The sequence below is a fragment of the Artemia sp. Qi Xiang Cuo genome, chromosome 12, assembly GCF_049724085.1.
Source record: "Artemia sp. Qi Xiang Cuo chromosome 12, ASM4972408v1, whole genome shotgun sequence".
In the NCBI taxonomy this organism is placed as follows: Eukaryota; Metazoa; Arthropoda; class Branchiopoda; order Anostraca; family Artemiidae; genus Artemia; species Artemia sp. Qi Xiang Cuo.
In genome coordinates this window covers 22,080,050-22,099,685 of record NC_142805.1, presented here as the reverse complement: position 1 = coordinate 22,099,685, position 19,636 = coordinate 22,080,050, and the positions used below count along the sequence as shown (strand labels likewise).

The 19,636-nt window shown below is 35.2% G+C and overlaps 1 protein-coding gene across 1 annotated transcript in view; it reads left to right on the top strand.

Moving 5' to 3' along the window:
- ninaC (STKc_myosinIII_N_like and MYSc_Myo21 domain-containing protein ninaC) overlaps positions 1 to 19,636 on the top strand; it is a 386,065-nt gene that overhangs the window by 327,702 nt on the left and 38,727 nt on the right. Inside the window, exon 27 of the mRNA XM_089097735.1 lies at positions 3,607 to 3,733. Within this exon, the coding sequence (XP_088953861.1) occupies positions 3,607 to 3,733 (127 nt within the window). The remainder of the gene's footprint in view (positions 1 to 3,606; positions 3,734 to 19,636) is intronic.

The window sequence follows — 19,636 nt, the reverse complement described above, 5'->3', positions numbered from 1 at the left end:
GAATTTAATTTTTTCTATTAGTTTTTGTATAGTCAAGAATGGATTAATAGAGTCATCTAGCTACACTTCAATTTTCCTATCTGTAGCTTTTCTTGCTTGGGTAAAATCTTGTCAGTCAGTTCCTTTGATAAAAGGATGTGAGAAGAGGCATCAGTTATTGTATGTTTGGTTCCATATTAGATAGCTTATCCAAAAAATATATTTTTAGTGTACAATAGTAGATTCAGAACTAAAATAAAAATCAAAATTTCTGACTTTTATATCATTCGGGGTGGAGGAGAGGTCAGGGAAGTGACTAATAGAGAGTCACCATGCTTTAATTTTCCTCTTTGTGGAGTTTTACTTTAGTATGGTATGTAAACTTACGTTAGACAGAATTTTAAAAAGCTCAAGTGTGTGTATATATTAAGGTAATCGTAGCATTGAATGTTTTCAAAAAATAATAAAAAAATGAAACAAATCTGAAAATAGAGAAAAAATAGCTTTTCAAAATATCAAGAAAATAGGTTTAGTTCAAAGAAGACCGAATTTAAAAGTCTTATGAAATTGAGTGACAGCGAAGAGCTCTCGAAAAAACCCTAGGGTTACATAGGAAATCCCCCTGGAAGGGCCTATTATATCGAGATTAGCGCAACCAATCCCCTAGCGGTGGGATTGTGAACTAAAATTCCTAGCAGGGATACCTACCCTAGCGATATGAATCCCTACCGACAAAAGCTTCTGCGTCTCTTAAAGGTTCTTTTAAGCGTGTTCCCTCAAAGTACCCTGGCGAAAGGTTAAGACCTCTACGAAGGTGGAGGGGGGGGGGATCTCCCAGAGTGATTTCCCCGGTAGTGAAGCACCCGGTAAAGGTCAGAACCTCCACGAAGGTGGGGGACCTTCCACAGAGCTCCCCTCGAAGCACTCTGCAAAGGTTGGAGCTACAAGAAGAAGTTCGTGTACCCACAATAAAATATAAAGCTCTTGAAAAAAGATAAGGAATATAAACAAAGCTGAGAATGACATAAAATAACCGTAGGTTTGTGGAAGGTCTATGTAATTAAAAAAACAAATCTTTAAATACAGAAAAAATATGTGTTTTCTAGTATGTTTTGAAATTTTTGCGTATAAGAAAACAAATTTTGGAGAAACGTTAATTTAATGCTTCTCCATTAAAACATATAATTGGGATTCTCAAATTTGATTGATCATGACTTATTCTAGAGAGCGATGGAAAAAGATGTGTGCTTAATGTACAAATCCGGTCGACAAAAGGCTTTAATTAAAGAAAAGAACTTGTTCTGAAGTAATAAAATAAATATTGCGTAAATAGTTTGGTCCCGAAGTGTGTTTTAAAAATAAGGTAGGGCAGTGGCTCCGAATATCCTAACTTTAAATCGGGTACGATGAAAAATTCCATTTTTGCCAATATTAGCTCTAGATTATTCAAATATTTTCATAAGAGGCTTCTGGAGACTGAATTTGCCAGATGTTGAGAGATTAATATAGGAGGTGTGAGCTGTTAAATAGTGTCTCTGGGGGTATTTGGAAATAAGACCGAAAATAATATAGTGGAATCTCTGGGAGTTGTCTGTAAATTTCATGTTTGTGATACGCAGAGAAAAACAGTAATATGACATCCCCCGTTAAAGCTAAAAGTTGTCCAAGTAGATTTGATTGATTATGACATCTCGTAGTAAGGGTCGGAACAAAATTTTCTTAGCCAGGATATACAGCATTTTTGGTAAATAATATTTCCTGGACTTCTACGAATAAAACGCCTCTTGCAACATATAAGAACATATTTTCCAGATGATTTGGTTGGCAGAATTTTCAATGCTATGCAGGTGGGCCTAGAACTAGGTTAAAGATCAGATATTGTCTAGACTGCCTCCGAGGAACACACATGTTCGCATTCGAGAAATGGGATGGGTATTGGGCCTGAAAATGTGACATTAAAGCGATACCATATCGGGGAAACCTAAGGAATCCTAAAAAAAGGATGAAGGCTCTAAATAGGAAATGTGTTGCAAAGCATTGTGACCATCCCCTACTCAGTCGTATAATCTTTACCACATGGCAAGGGACTGGGTCCCATGGCAAGTGACTGAGCGGTGACCACCATTACTGGCAGAAGGCCTCCATTAGTGCTTAGTTCTCTTAGGAGCAACACGAGAAGGTTTTCACCACTACTCCCTAGTTAAATCTAAAAGAAAGGACAGAAAAGTGATTGGTAAAGATCGTGGATTGGTGCTTTAAAGTTAAACCTCTGCTTTATACCATACAGAATAGATATTCTAAAATTCAAGAATTAAAACTTAACTGTCTGGAAAAAGAAGCCCTGACCTGAATGTTGCCTCTTAAAAAAATACCCAAAATAGGGTTTGGAAATAGAAGCTATTTCTGTCTTTGAACACTAAAATGATTATAGGAACGGTTATATGTAGTTTATACAGCTTTTTATACTGAAGAAAATTCTATATAACTTAAAGCTAAAATAGTACTGTCTAAGACGGGATACGTAATCCTACATACCCAAAATATTTATAATCAGATAATATTGCTACGTATACTACAGCATATACCATGATCCTAAGTTGCATGGTGTCAAGTTCTGTTTGTTTCTTTTTCATTTCTTCTTTTCATTTTCTCAAAATTAGAATTATTTTTGTCGCGAGTTGCCAGAAATTTTTTTAAAATTATATCAAATTGTTTATACATGGAAAAAATTTTTATTGTAATATTAGTAAAGTAATTTTTTAGTTATTTTATTCAAAGACAAGGTTACCAGTTAGAAAATGAGAAAAAAAATTGGAAAGTAATATGAAAGAAACGTTTAAGAAACAGAGGGAAACTTGAATCCAAATGTGGTCTTAGCTTTTAGTTTTACGTATTAACGAACAATAAAATAAAGTAAAAGGATTAGTTTTATGTTTGGTAGTTTATATAAGATAAATTACCGGCTAAACTGGTTCTACACAAGTCTTTGGTCAAAATTCGTACGAAATAAGGGCCCATGAACGTAAAAATGCTCCCCTAGTAATATTATGACTTCTAAAATTTGTGCAAAACAACACACTTACCCTAGTAAAGCTCCTTCCTAGTTGCTGTACTAGTAATAATGGTAATAAAAATCGTTAATTTTTGAAAAACAGCTTGATTAAGGTGAAAAATACTTATAATACCAAAATAGAATATTGTTATAATTTTGTTATTCATCTTGTTATTTAAACAAAGATTAATTACAGGTTCGGAATGTCCATTGTTTCGAACGAAGAGAAAGGCATGTCCTCTTTTAACTATTTTATGTACCGTATAAATAGAATAAAAATGAAAAAAGGATTTGGTATCTTCTACCCGTATTATATATGATTAAGGAAAACTCAAAAGTTGCTTTTGGCAATTCATAAATAAGCCTCCTAAGGTGTACATTTCAATCTTACTGTGCTTTGGGTAGCTCATATTCACTTTTTTCTTAGGATTGGTGATTGGTTGGCTTAATGAGCTTCTTGATTATATCAAGCACTACTGTTTATTATCCTTATTCAAAATATTAATAGCTTTTTTTAGACTTTTTGTTTAAGTATCGTTTTAAGGAACCTATTTTGTTGTTTCAATCTTTTTTAGAACAACAAGAACCGATTCTTCTGATGAAGAGAAATCTGAAAGACTATCACGACCCAGCCATATCCAAGAACTGCAGCAAAGAGCAGCCACTGTTCCCGATACTGCGGATGCTCCGTTCAATTTTCAAGTAAGACTGAACCGTAACTCTTAGTAAAGAAAAAAAAGAGAAAAAAAGCTATAAGCTAAAATTATTTGCTTGGTTCTAGCATAAATAAGATTGAAAATGAAGCACCTTTTCAATGTTGAAAATCAGCTTAAACTTGTACTACCATGTCATATTGCACAATGTTTCATTATAGCTGTATTGCTGAAACACATTCGATAAAGTGTCAAATGTTATGGTAGTTAATATTTAAACACGTACAATACGTCTTGAAATCTTCTTTCAGTCATACAACATTTTTATTTAAGAGTTATGTACCCCAATTCCCATGTGAAGGAGCTGGATATGGTAATGCAGAATACAAAAGGTTGTAAATTCCTAAGCTTTATAGGTATTTTAGCTCTTACTCCAATATTGTGATGAAAGTTTAAATTTGCATCAAAATAACACGTTTTTTTACTTATATTGGACCGGCTTCAGTGTTTACGTCAACTTTCTGACTGAATCCTATAATATCAGGCAGTAAAACTGTTTCTGGATTTACTTACTTAACGTAGGTCCTCAATTCATGGCAGCACAGAAAGCGTAAACAGGCTCAGTGTAAGGTGTCCCAAATAAGTCAGTCAAGGTTTAAAGTAAGGTCAAGGCCAAGAGTAGGTCAAGTGGTAGATTTACGGACTGATTTAGTGCCTCTACCTATATCAATATCAACGCATTATCGTTGTCTCTACTTACGTACAAGCTTGGGAGAGAGCTCACTCGAAACGAGGTTAAAACTTCTAGTGCTCTCTTTAAGGGCACTCTCTTTAAGGGCCGAAAGCGATTGAGGGTAACCTGCCTCCTTCCGCGTGTTTTCTCTGGGTAGCATTATAACTCTCTTCATTTCGGATCAAAATTTACAGATATCTACTTTGCTTACATAAATTAACAAGTGAAGTAAATATGCTGAAGGGGATGATAAGACCCATGAAGCGCCAAGGGCAAGGGCTCTAAACTATGTAAATTGTTCAGTGTTCACACACCGATATTAGTAGAAAAGAGGTGAACATTCCAAGTTGTTTCTGTCTGATTACCTTGAAAATTTTCAATTAGTGTTCCCTGATTTAAAAAGACCTCATAAATTTGTTTGGAATGTTTAGATGGCCTGAAAATAGGCCAAACAATTTTTGTTTTGTCTCTAATTGGTTTGAAATTTAAATCTGGAAGTTCTTTGGCCAAAGTTGCGTTTTTTTTTAGCAAACTAAAAGATTATGTTGGTGGCACGGGCCCCTGAAAAGATAAACCAATTCCTGATTTGTGTTTCCTTTCAGCTTGATTCTTTTAACCATATGTCCTAGGGCCAAGAAGGCTAGAATTTACACAATTAAATTTGAAAAAAAAAATGCTTCTTCACCAAAAAAATTGATTTTTCTAAACGGCAAGATAGGCTGGTCATAGTTTTTTTGACAAAAAATTTAAATATGCAGGATTGGAAGCACAAATTTGGCCAGTGACTCCCCGAAATTGCAGCAACAAATGTCATCCATTTTGTAAAAAAAAATGAAATAAATAAGTCAAATTTACCATTATTTGGGAGTAAAATCATATTAGTTACTTTTTTTACATTTACTCTAAAGAAATGTTATCCTAACAGCTTTGTATATTTAAGTAGCCGTATTCAGCCACATTCCTCATATCATATTGATGTTGTTTTTCATGTATTTACAAAAATACCAAATACAAGTAAAAAAGAGGTTTGTATTTCTTTGATGACTTTGATGAACTAAGCACTGGATCATAATAGCGGAACATTCACTTACTTTCACAGTCATTAAGATTGTCTTCTACAGGATTTGTTTGCAAATCCAGCTCCTCTCCTTCAGACTTAAATTCTAATTCGGGTGACCGTGCCTGTTCCGAAACCAACCTACCCAAATAGTTAGGGCGCCAAGCCAGGCTTTTTCGCTTATTTCTAGTCGGGGTATGACGGAAAAAGGTTTCTATGAAAATTACGTCATAGGTAGACTGAAAAACGCCAAAGCCGAATATGTAAATGGCACTTTCGTATGAGTCGGCAAACCAGATATTCCTAAATTTAACCGAAAGGTTTCTGGAAAGTGACATCTATCGATGTGCTATGAGCTGAAACCGCAAAAATCCCAGGCGTCGCTACAATTTTTCGTCTTTTTTGTTTTGCGTAACAAAGAAGAAACAGAAGAATTAATACAGATTGGTAATGCTATAGCAACACTTTGTATGGAAACCTGAAATTTTTGGCAGATACATAATCTTATTTTGTTTATTATTTCACTGCCAGATTCTGGTTTGTAGCCTACAGGCTTGCTAGATGATGCAATTTTGGGCGGTGTTAGGAAAACTATTTTTGCTTTAAAATATGTATAATGATCCTAGTTAACATATTATCCAAGGGGAGAACCTTTCTCATCAAGTCTTTCCTCTAAAAATCCTTCTTTTTCTAGCTTAAGAGAAAAAAATTATAATATTCTCCATGCTAAAACGCAATGCGTAAATCTTTTGAAATTGCTGCTATGAATTGCCAAATAAGTTGTTCTAGAGATAGCGTTCATCCCGGTCATTGTTAATTCCTTTTTTTTTTTTTACTGAGTAGTAGTGGAAATGCAAAATATTAATACAACATTTACAACAGTGGCAAAAATGCAAAAGATTGCTATAAATATACATATACATATAGAGTATATACCCAGAGTATATATACGGAGTATATAGTATAGGTTAGGTTTTTATATCCATTTCATTTCTTTTCAATTCCGTGCATATTTTGTATTTTCGCCACTGCTCATTAAAAAAAAATAATTAACAATGACCGTGATGAACGCTATCTATACAAAAACTTTTTTGGCAATTCATAGGGGCAATTTCAAAAGATTTACGCATTGCGTTTTAGCATGGAGAAAATTGACATTTTTTTCTTTTAAGTTGGAAAAAGAATGAAAAAAGGGGAAAGACTTGATGACAAAGGTTCTCCCCTTGGATAATATGTTAACTAGAATCATTATACACAACCAGAGTGTAGTGCTGACGGAAGCAGCAGTTTTAAAGCTGACTTGAGCTGCACTCACGAGAAAGCAGACACTCGTATTGTCCTTCACGCAGCGTTCTGTGTTAAAAATGCATGTTCAGACGTGATTATCGATGCCAATGACACAGATATCGTTGTCATCTTGCTTCAGTCTTTTTCTATAATTGAGACACAAACCAGTGCAACACCAAACATCTGGGTTTGCTTCAAGGACAAAGCTATTTCTGTCAAGGATCTGGCAAATGGACTCCCTCTGTCTTTAGCGAACTCTGTCACATTTTTGCATTGTTTCACCGACTGTGATACAGTGAGCTACTTCTATTTAAAATGCAAGAAAACGATACTGAAAGCAGCAATGCCCTGGTTAACCCAAATTTTGGCCTTGACTGACCAGGTTTCAAGAGACATACAAGAGGCCATTGAACATGAGGATGAATTTGAAAAGTCGGGACATTTTGGTCGCGTCGTACGGAAAAAACAAAAACTTTGACTGTTTAAACGATCTGCGAGTTCACTTGTTTCCGCGTCGTAAAACACTGAAGAGCCTACCTCCAACCGACGACTCGTTCAAGTTCCACGTCAAAAGATGTATTTTTCAATGGTCTGTGCTGCTACAGGTGCTTGTGCCTAGTCCCATCTACTTTTCTTCTTTAGATTTTGAGTGGGAGTTAAAAGACGGAAAAGTTTTACCCAGGAAATCGACTCTTGCAGCCTGGCCATCTACCATTCAAAAAGTTTCACCGTACTGCAAGTGTAAAAACTGTGGAAAAAAAATGCCCCTGTGCAGCTACGGGCTGCGATATTTTGTGCTCCTGTTGTGGAAAATGTTGCGAAGGGGAGTTTAGTTCTGAAAAGGAATGGTTATTCTGCATGGGAGTTGCTGATTTTAAGGAACGATGGGTAGTGGGCTGCTTTAGTAATCCGATGGGTTTTTCACGTGATCATTTATTCGGATATCTGTTTTAAGTAATTCGTAATACTTTGGTTAATAAACTCTTTGTTTGTGATGACATATGTGTAGAGCTTCACTAGATTTTTGTCTGAGATTTAGCGTTACAGTAAATAAAAAAAGTTAGTGTGTTGTGGTTTAAAAGACATTCCTTGGCCTCTGGACATCTTGGATACTGCTGCTTTAGTCGTTGATACTCGGGTTTCTGCGAAAAAAGGCGCATCAGACTCACTGGAACAACAATGTCCACTGAGGAGCCATACACAAGTTGTGAAACCCTAAGTTTCGTGGTGTTTGCCGCCTCGTACGAATGTGCCGTTGTTATTTTTCGAATCAGCAAGGTCAATTTAGGGGGGTAGGCCCATTTTCATCGATACCTTTTTCCGTCGGGGCATATGTCACATTTTTTACTTCCAGCGCCCTGACTAAAACGAAAGTCTTAGATACGATCCTGAGGATCATATATCAATTTCTACCTCTATCCTCCCATTGTCTCTCTCTTATAGCTAATTCTTTATTTATCTGAAGATTCTTTCAAAACAACTTCTGAAACACAAGGGTCGTTAAACTAGAATAAGAATTTCTTTTAGACACTGTGGTTATTAACAGCTCATGGTAGCAAATGGCTGAAAAGTAGGCTAAATTCTAGAAAAGGGCACTGGAACTTTCAATTTCCAGTTCAATGAGCCCCTTCCAAAGCTTATTTGACCACCCCTTCCACATGAAGTGGCTCTGGGAAAAAATAAATGAACAAATACTAATACATTGAACCCTTACGGGTCTTAACTATAGGTAATGCAATACGATTGCCCCCGATTTAAACAGGAAAGTAGAAATTTTAATTTTCCTTCTAATAAAAATCCAGAATGATCCAAGAGGAAAACAGACAAATTTTCCGTGGGGGAGGGGGGAATATTCTGTGGGGGTATTTTCCGGGGAGGGAGTAAACGCCGGCTCTCGAGGAAAAGACGGTATGAATACAAGATTTCTCTGATATATAAAATTTAAAATAAAGATAAGGATATTGATTCTGCTTTGGCCCTCCACAGTGTTGAAAGTCTAGATCATGTAGTTCTTTTTGATGAGGCAACTTTAATATTTGAAGCAAATGGCTTCCCACATTCTTTTAGGAAGGCAATTAAAATTTTTAAAAAATACATAAATAGAGAGCTTACACAATGTCGCTGTATGTCACATAGATACAAGCAAAAATGGGATGTATCGGCCCTGAAAATGCGATGTACATTGAAAAAAAATTGTTAGAGATTCAAAAAAATTGTTTGTAATGTTTATCAACAACAAAATAGGAATTTCAACACCTTAAAATCGGCGAATTGAATAATAAACATCTTATTTGGATTCCCTGATCATTATTGAATTCCCAATTTTTTAAAAACGAAAATATTGGATTTCCTTACTCGAATTGTATTTTCAAATTCTTGAACAATAAACTAGTTGGATGTCCTCAAATTTTTTGAATTTTCAATTTGTTGACAAAACAACATGTTGAATTTTACGAACCTTATTGGATATCCATCTTGTTTGTTGGATTTCCTGTTCTTTAACTGGATTTATGTCAATAGCTTTGTTCAATTTATTATTACAATCTAATTCCTCGGTTTTTTATTCGGCTTCTCCTCCTAGTTTTGTAACATCAATAAATACTAAATAAAAACTCATTTATTTCACAAAAACAGAAAGCTGCAACAACAAATCATAATAATATGTCACATATAATAGTTTTTTCACAAATAAAATGACACCTGCTGGTGGCTGTATTTTTTCATTGTAGAAATTCACAGTTTAACGGCATAGTTGCAGGCCGATAGAAGAAGCCTGAGTAAGGTATATCTTTATAACAGGAAAAAGAGTGTAGCACAAAAACCTGAAATGAAGATGGAGTCAAAATGAAGAGCAAATAAAAAGGAATGTTCCCCTTTTTAAGAACCTCAGGATTAAGCGGATGCAATAATAATACCACAAATCCTGACTTTCCTGAATGCCTTTGACTTGCAGACCGGGTCGTATTGAAACCAGTATGTAAATCAAACTTAAAATGAACAGAAATCCCTAAAAACAAGAGTTGAGTTACTACCAATCCGCTCCCCCCTCGTAAACCATGTAAAGGCTATTCCATAATTTGCGTTCTATTAGAAATTGCATTTCTTATACGATGTGGCTTAATTTCTCATCAAGATGTCATTTCTACACTGATAGTTTCAACTTAATAGCCTTAGCCATTCTTGAGGTGTTTCACTTAAGCCCTTTGGAGAAACTGAATGCAATGGGTATAATTTGATCTAATTCAGCACCCTCCTCAACATTCATTGAAGTTTTCATCTCAGAACTCTTTGACAATCTGGATGCATATAGCATCTTTTGACTTACATAATCATCCCCCTCCATACCCCGTTATAAATCCAAGCCCTCCCTTATCATTATGAAAAATATGTTAAAACCATTACAAATTTAAGCTGTTTACAGTCATTTCCCCAGTTTCTGTATTTTTTTCACCGCTGAATACATATTTATTGGAGCTTTGGACTATTTTGAACAAAATAGATACCTCACAATTTTCAATTAGTGTCTGTGGAGGGCGGGGGTTGGATAATAAATGCAGTTACTCTGCTTACTCTTTTTAGACTCGCAATAAATGCACTATATCTTTAAATTTCTAATACGATTGAGTCCACTCCAGAGGTTCCATAATGGCCCCTTCTATAAGAAAGCACTATAAATACATTTAGTGATTCAGTTCTTCATACCTCTCAACTTGAAAAGGGTAACAAAAAGGAGCAAGGAGGGCGGCGTGGTTGTCCTTTAGTTACTTTGATTCGTGGAAAGCGGACTACAGATTTTAATTTCAATCAAATAAATACTATCTAAAGATTTAGAGCTTTCATCTTTTAAGGACCAGCTGTTTTATGTGAAGTGGCTCTGGGATAAAAAAAAAAACTAGAAGAAAAGTAAACAAATAATACATAGAAGGCTTATGGATCTCTACTACAGACACATTCAGTTTTGAACTTGAGAGCGACCCCGCGTTAGTGAGATTATTTAAATTAATCACGATAACTTATTGAATAACGGTAATTATTATGGTCTATTAAGCGCGAAATGAACATCGAACGAAATAAGATCTTGGAAACTCACAGAACCCTTAAAACTAATCCAAAAATATGCTAGCTTGTACTGATTGAAAAATATTCTAAGAAATTACTATGGTAAAGGTCAAGAATAGAAGCTCTTTAGGAGGAGACATTAAAAAAGACATTAAAGACACAGTTTGGATTGGTAGTGTTATGCTTATTCTTATAGTTATTCTTATGGTATTTGCGTTTTTGACAATTCATCCCCAGACCCCCTCTAATGGTGTCATATAATTTTACACTGTACAAAAACAAATATGCTTTTTAAAAGCAAGAATATAATTTGTACTTTCCTGAAAAAATTTAAATGAATGTGCCTTGTCATTTTAGTATACATATACTGATAATTATTCCTTAAAATCTTAATTCATTTTTCATTTCTTTAAGTTATAAAAGTGAAAACATTTAAAGGAATTTTTTCTGTAAAATACAAATTATATTCTTGCGTTTAAAAAGCATATTCGTTTTGAATCCTACTTATATTAATTTCTGCTCATTTTGAGTTTGACTCTGTTCTTTATTTTAATTTCTGTTCGTTTTACTGTTTCATTTTTTGTTGATACTGATTTTTGGCAGTTCTATGCTTGGTATATTATTTGATTCAATTTTTGTTCATTTTTGGTTTAACGGAGTTCTTTACATTTTTTTTGAAAAACTTATTTTGTGGGAAAAGTTTTTTAATTAATTTCTGTTTGTTTTATATTGACATTGTATTTTTTAGGGAAAAAGAAAATACTATTTTGAATCTTTCCGGTTTTCCTTTAAGAATTTATACTTTGCCCTCCTATTTATATGCTGCAACTTTTTCAGCAATTTTTAACAACAAAAAGTCTTTGAAAATCATGACGCAAATAGTAGTGCTTAATTTAGTCATATACATCCTCTAGTTGACCTGATAAATAAAAGATAATACTATTCCCAAAAAATTATATCTATGCTCCTTCTCAGCCTGGATATAATTACACTCTTTTGATTTAGTAAAATTTTAGGAGCAGAAGTAGTAATAGAAGTAGCCCCGAAAATTTGAAATTAATACCCTCAGTCATTCTTGGTAGGCTATATTGCTGAGATGTCTTATTGGCAACCAGCATACAAACAGTGTGTTTTGATTTAATTTTAAAGCAATATTCAGTTTTTAAGCATAATGGGCAAATTACATAACTGGAAGGGGATGACCTACCCAATAACCCTAGAGATATAGTTACTAGGAAAATTATGAGCTTAAGAGGACTGCTGGTTTTCTCCAATCATTCTTAACTCTTCAGGGCAGTAGAACTTTTAATTTTCAATCAAATTAGCTCCTTTAAAATATCAATGATATTACTAGCTATCATTGAGCATCGCTGCCTATGTCCTTATATTTCCTATAGTGCTTATATGCACTTTTAATATCTGCAGGCATGTAGCTCTTTCGTTTAATTGAAAATTCCTCCTAAACGTTCCCTAAAAGTTTCAACTTAATGCCATTAGTTTCGTTGGTTACAGTAATCGTAGAAGCAGCATTGAATGAATGTACACAATGTCCTCTGGCTAGACCAAAATCAACATCCTGTGAAAGAATGAAGGTGATATTTTCAGAGAATATTTCTGTTCTATGGACGATAACCTGCCATCAATATGCAGGTTGTCAAAAGGACATATCAGCAATATCTTAGAAACAGTTTTGTGTCTAAAACTTACAACGCTTGTTGTGGGGGATATTGAACTAACCAAAAGAAGATATTTATATAAGAATACTATTGCTTCTACTCCTACAACTATTGCTACTATTACTATTACTGGTACTGCTACTACTGCTACCAAAGCTAAGACTGTCTCAAAACTTTGTTTAGATATTTGCTATGGGAAATGATGGATGTGGGGAGGGGAGGTTTCTCTCAAATAACTTTTATTCTTAAAAATGGCGCTATAACTTACAATTTAAAATCAAATGAGACCCATCTGAATTTAATACGACCACCCAATCCGTAAAAAACTTATATGTCACCAGGCCATAACTTAAAGCCCTTGCCTCAGGCTCTGGGGGGTTATGCCAACCCTGGAAGCATGTTCTCCGGACTATTTTGAACAAAATTGTCATCGTACGGTATCAATCAGATGCATTTGGTGAAAATAGGGGTAGTTGGGGGGGAGGGTGGCTACTTGACCTTCATTACCATTGACTCTTAAAAGGAAACTAGAGCTTGCAATTTCAATCAAATGAGCCACCTTTAAAGCTTATACAACCTTTCCTTGCATAACAACCTTAAATGCCTTCAGGGGCATAATTTACAATCCTCGTCCTCAGGCTCTGGTGTTTTGTATTAACCTCAAAAGTTTTTTTGTATGAAATTTGGACTATTTTGAATAAAAGGACTGTCACAACATACCTCTTGGATACATCCCAGGAAAACACGACGTGTTTTTGTGTGTGTGGGGTGGGCGTAGCTGCGCTCTGATCGCTTTGACTCTTAAAAAGGGCACTAAAACTTATGATTAGAAATCCGATGAGTCCCCTCCAAAGCATATAGGACCATGTTTTTATAAAACCCTTACATACCCCAAGGACATAACGTATAAACAAAAAATCGCGAAGAAAGGAAGAAAACGAGGACAATTAACAGCCAGTGAAAAAAATGAAAAATTATGCAAATATTTCGGTCAAGACCTCCGCTTGACCGTCCTCAGGGCAGAATAAAACTGATAAAAATATAAAAACCAACCCTTAAAATAAAAACACCACTCTAAAATTGGACGACCCTTTCCTAGTAACGGTGAAAGGGTTGAGTTACCCTTTCACCGTTACTAGGAAAGGGTCGTCCTATTTTAGTTTGGTGTTTTTATTTTAAGGTTTGGTTTTTATATTTTTATCAGTTTTATTCTGCACTGAGGACGGTCAAGCGGAGGTCTTGATCGTAATTTTTGCATAATTTTTCAGTTTTTTCACTGGCTGTTAATTGTCCTCGTTTTCTTCCTTTCTTCGCGGTTTTTTTTTATCATGATTAGCGAGTGTGGTCTCAGAAATTATTTACGACATAACGTATAACCCTTTCCCTGAGAGCTGTAGAGGGGGGGGGGGTTGTCTTCCTCACAGACATAATTTCCGAAACCTTCAACTACGATGAATAAAATCTTTGAACTCCAAATTTAGATTGGAGGTGATAATGCAAATGCTGAGCGTGGAGGGGGGGCTGTTTGCTCTCATATTACTTTATCTCTTAAAAAGGGCATTATAGCTTTCAATTTCAAATCAAATAAGCCCCATCTGATGTTTATACGACCGTCCATTAAATAAAAACCCTATATGCCCTCATAAAACAACTTAAAACCCTATCCCTTGGGCGCTAGAGGATTTGGCCATCCCTAGAGAAATTATTATGTTCTTAGGACTATTTTGAAAAAAATCGCTATTTCATAGTTTCAATCCGATGCGTTTGGTGGAAAAAGGGATTGTAGAAGAGGGGGGAGGGGCTAAATACCGTTCATCACTTTTGACGCTTAAAAACGAAACTAGAACTTTTAATTTTCGACCAAAAGAGCCTCTTCTAAAGTTAAAAGCCACCCCTTCCATTTAAGCCTTAAATACCTTCTTGGGCATAATTTATATCCCTTGCCCCTAATCTCTGGGGTTTGTTTCAACCCCAAAAGCCTTGTTATATGATATTTAGACTATTTTTAATAGAACGGCTGTCTCAATGTTTCTGTTAGATGCATTTCAGGACAATACGACGTGTTTGTGTGGGGAGGGGGGGGGGGGGTAGCTGCCCTCAAATCACTTTGACTCTTAAAAAGAGTACTAAAGTGTCTGATTACAAATTTGTATACAACTTATATGCCCCCAGGGCTTAACTTAGCAACCTCTGCTCTGAGGGATGGGTGGATTTATTATCCTCAAACACATAACTTACAGACCTTTTAAATACGTTGAACAAAATGGCTATCTCAAAATTTTGATTGGAAGTGTTTGGGGAAATGATGGGGGGGTGTAGGGGGGTGGGGGGTATTTGCCAACCGATAACTTTTGAATAATAAAAAAGGCACTAGTCCTCTCAATTTTTAATCGAATGAACTCTTTTTGAAGCTTCTACGACAACACATTCTATAAAAACCTTACATGCCCAAAGGGCATCACTTACGACCCTTGTCCTGGGGGCTATGGGAGAGAGGGGTTTTCATCCTCAAAGACATAACTTCCAGATCTTTCAACTAGGTGGAACAAAATGGCCATATCAAAATGATGATCAGAAAATGTTTGGTTTAAATGATGGGCGTGAGAGGGGGGTGTGATTCTCCCTCCTATTACTTTCGGATATTAAAAAGGGTAATAGATCTCTCAATTTTCAATCGAATGATCCCTTTTTTAAGTTTTTACGACAAAGCTTTCTACAAAAACCATATATGCCCCCAGGGCATAAATTTCAACCTTAGAACTGAGGGCTGTGTGTGTGTGTGTGGGGGGGGGTTATGACACTCAAAGACATTTCTTGACCCTTCAACCACGTTCAACAAAATGGCTATATCAAAATGATGATCGGAAATGTTTGGAGAAATGATGGGCATGGGGGGGGGAATTCGCCCTCCAATCACTTTTGACTATTAATAAGGCATTAGCCCTCTCAATTCCCAATTGAATGAGTCCCTTTTGAAGTTTCTACGATACTTTCTATAAAAACCTTATATGGCCCCAGTGTAAGTTATATGCATAACTTAACTTACAACCTTTGCCCTAGGGCATGTGGGGGGTTTTGTCATCCTCAAAGACATAATTTCCGGACCTTTTAAGTACGTTGACCAAAATGGCAATCTCAAAATTTTGATTGGATGCGTTCTGGCAAATGGTGGGCGTGAAAGGGGGGTTAGTTGCCCTCAAACTCCTTTCGAATCTTAAAAAGGGCACTAGCCCATTCAATTTCCAATCGATTGAGCCCCTTTTGAAGTTGCTAACAACGCATTCTATTAAAAACCTTTAATGTCCCCAGGGCATAACTTACAACCCTTGCCCTGAGGACTGCGGGAGGGGGGTTGTCATCTTCAATGACCTAATTTACAGAACTTTCAACTACGTTGAATAAAATGACTATCTCAAAATTTTAATTGGATGTGTTTGGGGAAATGGTGGGCGTGAGAGGGGGGCTAATTTTTCTCTCCTATTAAAAGGGAACTAGCCCTTACAATGTCCAATTAAATGAGACATTTTTGAAGTTTCCAGGACAACGCTTTCTATAAAAACCTTATATACCCCAGGGCATAGCTTACAACTTTTGCCCTGAGGGTTGTTACAACCCTTGCCCGGGGGGGGGGGGTGTCATCCTCAAAGACCTAATTTCCAGAACTTTCAACTATGTTGATGAAAATGGCTATCTCAAAATTTTAATTGGATGTGTTTGAGGGAATGGTGGTCGTAAGAGTAGTGTTAGCTGCCCTCCAATCACTTTGGACTATTAAAAAGGGCAGTCGCCCTTTCAGTTTCCAATCGAAAGAGCCATTTTTGGAAGTTTCTATGACAACACTTTTTATAAAACCCTTATATGCCCCCAGGGCATAACATAAAACCCTTGCGCTGAGGGATCTGGGGGGTTTGTCATCCTCAAAGACCTAATTTCCAGAATTTTTAACTGCGTTGAACAAAATAGATATCTCAAAGTTTTGATTGGATGTGTTTGGGGAAATAGTGGGCGTTAGAGGGGGGTTAGTTACCCTCCAATCACTTTCGACTTCTAAAAAGTGCACTAGCCCTTTTTTCCAATTGAATGAGCCCTTTTTGAAGTTTCTACGACAACGCTTTCTATAGAAATTCTTTCTATAGAAATACGCTTTATATGTACATATATATGTATATATATATATATATATATATATATATATATATATATATATATATATATATATATATATATATATATATATATATATATATATATATATATATATATATATATATATATATATAATATATATAATATATATAATATATATATATATATATATATATATATATATATATATATATATATATATATATATATATATATATATATATATATATATATATACTCTCTCTCTCTCTCTCTCTCTCTCTCTCTCTCTCTCTCTCTCTCTCTCTCTCTCTCTCTCTCTCTCTCTCTCTCTCTCTCTCTCTCTCTCTCTCTCTCTCTCTCTCTCTCTCTCTCTCTCTCTCTCTCTCTCTCTCTCTCTCTCTCTCTCTCTCTCTCTCTCTCTCTCTCTCTCTCTCTCTCTCTCTCTCTCTCTCTCTCTCTCTCTCTCTCTCTCTCTCTCTCTCTCTCTCTCTCTCTCTCTCTCTCTCTCTCTCTCTCTCTCTCTCTCTCTCTCTATATATATATATATATATATATATATATATATATATATATATATATATATATATATATATATATATATATATATATATATACAGCACAGGTGTCGGGACAAAACTTTTTCCTTTGCCTCGGCTTGTCTTTTGTCATTATTAAATATAAAAAAACAAGTTTTTTAAACTGAAAGTAAGGAGCGACATTAAAACTTAAAACGAACAGAAATTATTCCGTATATGAAAGGGGGTGTCCCCTCCTCAACGCCTCGCTCTTTACGCTAAAGTTTTTATTGTTTTAAAAAATAAAGTTGTGAGACAGAGTCAAACTTTAGCGTAAAGAGTGAGGTGTTGAGCAGGGGACAGCCCCTTTCATACTCGGAATAATTTCTGTTTGTTTTAATTTTTAATGTCACTCTTTACTTTCAGTTTAAAAAACTTGTATTTTTTTATTTAATTTCTGATTTTTTTTTAGTTAATGCAGCTTTTATTTTTGCTCACCGTCTTTGAATAAATAAACAAAAACTGCCTAAAAATTTTATTCTTCTTTTTCTAAATGACTGTCTCTGAATTTCGTTCTGACGTAATTTACAAATTAACTTACGTAACGAACTTCTATATTCGTATATTTTTCTTCTGGCAAAAAATACAAAGTTGTAGATTTTTGCAGATATGAGCTTGAAACCTATGTTATAGGGTTTTGTGATACGCTGAATCTGACGGTGTCATTTTCATTAAAATTCTTTCACTTTTAGGGGATGTTTCACCCCTCTTTAAAAAATCAGGTAAATTTTCTCAGGCTCGTAGCCTTTGATGAGTAATACTAAACTTAATAAAATTCATATATTTAGAATCAGCATTATAAGCCCATTATTTTGATACATTTATTGACATCAAAGTTCCGTTTTTAAAAGTTTTGATTACTATTGAGCCGTATCGCTTGTTTTTTTTTAATTTTTTTTATTACGTATATGTTATTAGGTTTATGATGGGGTTCTCCCTTTAGTCAATACCACGCTCTTTACGTTAAAAGTTAAAAAAAAATTTAATTCACAAACCCCTGAATCACAAAGGCCGTTTAATTAGAATAGATAGCTCTTTTGAAAGCACAAAAAAAACTGTAGCGTAAAGAGCGAAGTATTGGCTTGGGGGAGAACCCCCTCATATACGTTATAATTTCTGTTCATTTTAAATTCTAATGTTGCTTCTTACTTTCAGTTGAAAAAACTTGTTTTTTTTTCAATTTAATTTCTGTTTTAAATACTTGGAAATCCGGTGCCCCCTTCATAGAAATGTCCCTTACCCCAAAGAAACATCCTCCACGGAAAGATTCTCCCGAGTAACCCCCTCCTCCAGCCCCCCCCCCATCAGAAAAAAATTCTTCCGGAAAATGTCTGTATACTTCCCAATAACCAATACAATAAAGCAATGGGCAAAGTTCATAACTTGCAGCCCTTCCCCTGGGAACTCTGGGGGATTAAATCATCGTAAAAGACACATTTATTAGATTTTTGACTATGCTGAACAAAATGGCTATCTCAAAATTTTAATTGGGTGACTTTGAGAAAAAAATGAGCGTGGGAGGGGGCCTAGTTGCCCTCCATTTTTTTGGTCACTTAAAAAGGGCACTAGAACTTTTAATTTGCGTTCCAATGAGCCCTCCTACGATATTCTAGGACCACTGGGTCAATACGATTACCCATGGGGAAAAGAAAAAAACACACACAAAAAAAAAAAAAAATAAACACGCACCCGTGATCTTTCTTCTGGCAAAAAATGCAAAATTCCATTGTTTTTGTAGATAGGAGCTTGAAACCTCTACAGTAGGGTTCTCTAATACGCTGAATATGATTGTGTGAATTTCATTAAGGTTTTTTTAACTTTGGGGAGGTCTGTACCCCTTTTTTTGAAACTCAGCCAAATTTTCTCAGGCGCGTAACTGTTGATGGGTTAGATTAAACTTGATGAATTTATATATTTGAAATCAATATTAATGTTTGATTCTTTTGATGTATCTATTGGTACTTAAATTCCGTTTTTTAGAGTTTCGGTTACCATTCAGCCGGGTCGCTCCTTACTTACAGTTCGTTACCAAGAACTGTTTGACAGAAAAACTTTAGCGTTAAAAATATTTTCAACTATGTTCAGAATTTTGAAATATTCCAAGATGAAGTGTAAAACAATATTAACTATTCTTAAGTAGCGCATTGCTAGTTTCCTAACGCATATTCAAATGAAAAGTTTTTATTTTCAGCTTAAAAAATAAAACAAAAAAAATTAATAGTTATAATTCAATGTGCACGGATAAGAATGGCAATAATGTTCTATTTGAATTTATGATTTCCCAACTATGTGAGTACTCTCGGACCCAGAATATCTCAACAGGTGACATCAGTTGGCCATTATTAAGTGAATCGTAGACATCATGTGTTAGCTATATCCAATTTGCACCCTAGAATTAGAGGTCAGTTTATAAAACAACTAGAAATCAGTTTATTTT